The sequence below is a fragment of the Muscardinus avellanarius genome (assembly GCF_963383645.1).
Source record: "Muscardinus avellanarius genome assembly, chromosome: 1".
Lineage (NCBI taxonomy): Eukaryota > Metazoa > Chordata > Mammalia > Rodentia > Gliridae > Muscardinus > Muscardinus avellanarius.
Window position 1 is genome coordinate 221751923 of NC_137786.1, and position 2499 is coordinate 221754421.

Below are 2499 nucleotides of genomic sequence, written 5' to 3' on the forward strand. Positions count from 1 at the left end.
CGATCACTGAGTGTGTTTTATACAGTCACAACCCCATGCTGAATTCCTAGCTGGCAGAACTCTAAGGCAATAGATTTCTGTTCTTCAAACTACCCAGTTTATGTTACTTTGTTATAGCATCTCCAGCAAAAAAAAAGAAAAGTAGAGCCTTTGGTACTGGTAGTTGGGTGGTGCTGCAATAAAATTCTAACAGTTTGGAAGTGGCTCTGGGATATGGTAAGGGGATTCTGGAAGAGTTTTTGGAGTTGTAATAAGAAGATCTGAGGTGGCCTTGAGGATGCTGTGGGTAGAAATATGAACACAGAAAGGCAATTCTGTTGAGGGTTCAGGAAGGAAAGAGGAGAGATGTAGAGGAACATTTATTTTCTTGGAGATCACCCACATTTTCATGACCACCATACTCTCAGAAACAGGAATGCTAAGATGCTTGTGGCTGAGGTCCCTAGTGGAGGTGAAGGAAATGTGAAAAGCAGAGGAAAGTAAATGTTTAATGTTTCAGCACTAGCAACTCTAGTGATTTTAGGTCTAAACTCATAGATCAGTAATTTATTTAACACCACTCTGAATTTGTAAATTACCCTGAGTCTTGGATACTACACCTTTGGGACTTTATACATAGTGTGTCTTTTCATGGAATTCTTTTTCATCCCCAATCATTTATCTCTCATCTCCTTTGAACTCATCTAAAGTATCCCTTCCTGTGAGAAGCCTTTCCAGATTTCATTTCGTTTAGAAATTCCATGCTTTGAATTCATACACATATCTTTTGTGACTTACGAACTTGTTCCTTAAATGCCTGACCCCATAATTTATTCATGAAATCACTTAGGACAAGAAAGTCTTATTCTACTTGATAATAAACGTGTATGTGGCAGATAGACACACACACAAAATGTATAAAGATGAAAATTATAATACTTCTAAGGATTTTATATTGTTTGACAGGTAAACACCAATAATATCTGAAATCAGCACAAATAGAAGTATAGATGGAGCAAAAAAGCAATGCGACTTACTTTGTCCTCTTGGGCCTCACACAGAATCCAAAGGTGAAAGCAGTACTTTTTGTTATATTCTTGCTCTTCTACATTTTAACCATCACAGGAAATCTGCTCATTGTTGTTACTGTGACCCTCAGCAAGACCTTGGATTCACCAATGTACTTCTTTCTTGCTAACTTATCATTCGTGGATATTGTGTATTCATCAGTTGTTTCTCCAAAATTGATTTCCAACTTGCTCTTTGGGGAAACCATTGTGTCCTTCAAGTTTTGTATGTTTCAGCTGTTTACAGAACACCTTTTGGGTGGAGCAGAGATCATTCTTCTGCTGGCGATGGCCTATGACCGCTACGTGGCCATCTGCAAGCCCTTGCATTATTCAGCTATCATGAGGCAGTGGGTGTGTGTTGTGCTGCTGGTAGTGTCATGGGTGGGAGGGTTTTTGCACTCAATAATTCAAGTCGCCACTGTTTATGGGCTCCCGTTTTGTGGCCCAAATGTCATTGACCATTTTATGTGTGACATGTACCCCTTATTGAAACTCGCGTGTACTGACACCTATGCTACTGGCCTCTGGGCAATAGCCAATGGAGGACTGATGTGCTCGACTTTGTTTATGCTCTTACTCATCTCTTATGGAGTCATCTTGCGCTCTCTGAAGAACCTGAGTCAGGAAGGGAGGCGCAAAGCTCTCTTGACCTGTGGCTCCCACATCACTGTGGTTGTCTTTTTCTTTGTTCCCTGTATTTTCATGTATGCAAGGCCAGTTAAGACTTTCTCCATTGACAAATCACTGAGTGTGTTTTATATGGTCATAACCCCCATGCTCAACCCCTTTATTTATACTCTGAGAAACTCTGATATGACAAATGCCATGAAGAGGCTCTGGAAAAGGAAAGGCATGTCAGGCAACAAATGAATGAGTTGTCCATTAGGCAATAACATAATTGAATACAAGCCATCACCATAGGACACATATAACTTCTGTAGCTGATGCTAACTTCCTTTCAAATAATTTCTTGTAAGTATAATTTAAGAATTGACTGGAGATTTGTAATGTAAGGTCTATTATGTCTTATCACTGCATCTTGAAAGTTGTAATGTACATTTTGTAGTAAGTCAATCACGGATATGCAGCAAATTAAAGAATTACATTTTTATAGCATCACTTTTTTTTTTTTTTTGCAGTACTGGGGATGGAACCTAGGGGCATTCTACATTGAGCTACACCTCCAGCCCTATTTTTCATTCTTTATTTTGAAACGGGGTCTCACTAAGTTGCAGAGGGCCTCACAAAGTGGCTGAGGCTGGCTGCAAACTCGGATCCATCTGTCTAACCTCCCGAATGCAGGGATTACAAGCGTGCACCACCACACCCGGCTACATTTATTTCTATTATTTAAATTATATTTTTTTGTTTTAGTTTTAGTGTGTCTTTTATGTTATTCCTAGTTATTTTTATCACAGTAGTAAAGCACATTTAAGTGCTTTATAAACTC

At 39.1% G+C, this 2499-nt stretch overlaps 1 protein-coding gene across 1 annotated transcript; it reads left to right on the top strand.

Annotated features, from left to right (window-relative positions):
* Positions 1 to 989: 989 nt before the first annotated feature.
* LOC308265737 (olfactory receptor 4A47-like) lies at positions 990 to 1919 on the top strand (the record flags this gene model as incomplete). Its single annotated transcript, XM_080699573.1, has 1 exon — positions 990 to 1919. The coding sequence occupies one exon, from the start codon at positions 990 to 992 to the stop codon at positions 1917 to 1919; it is 930 nt and encodes a 309-aa protein (XP_080555699.1).
* Between the last annotated feature and the right edge of the window lie 580 nt (positions 1920 to 2499).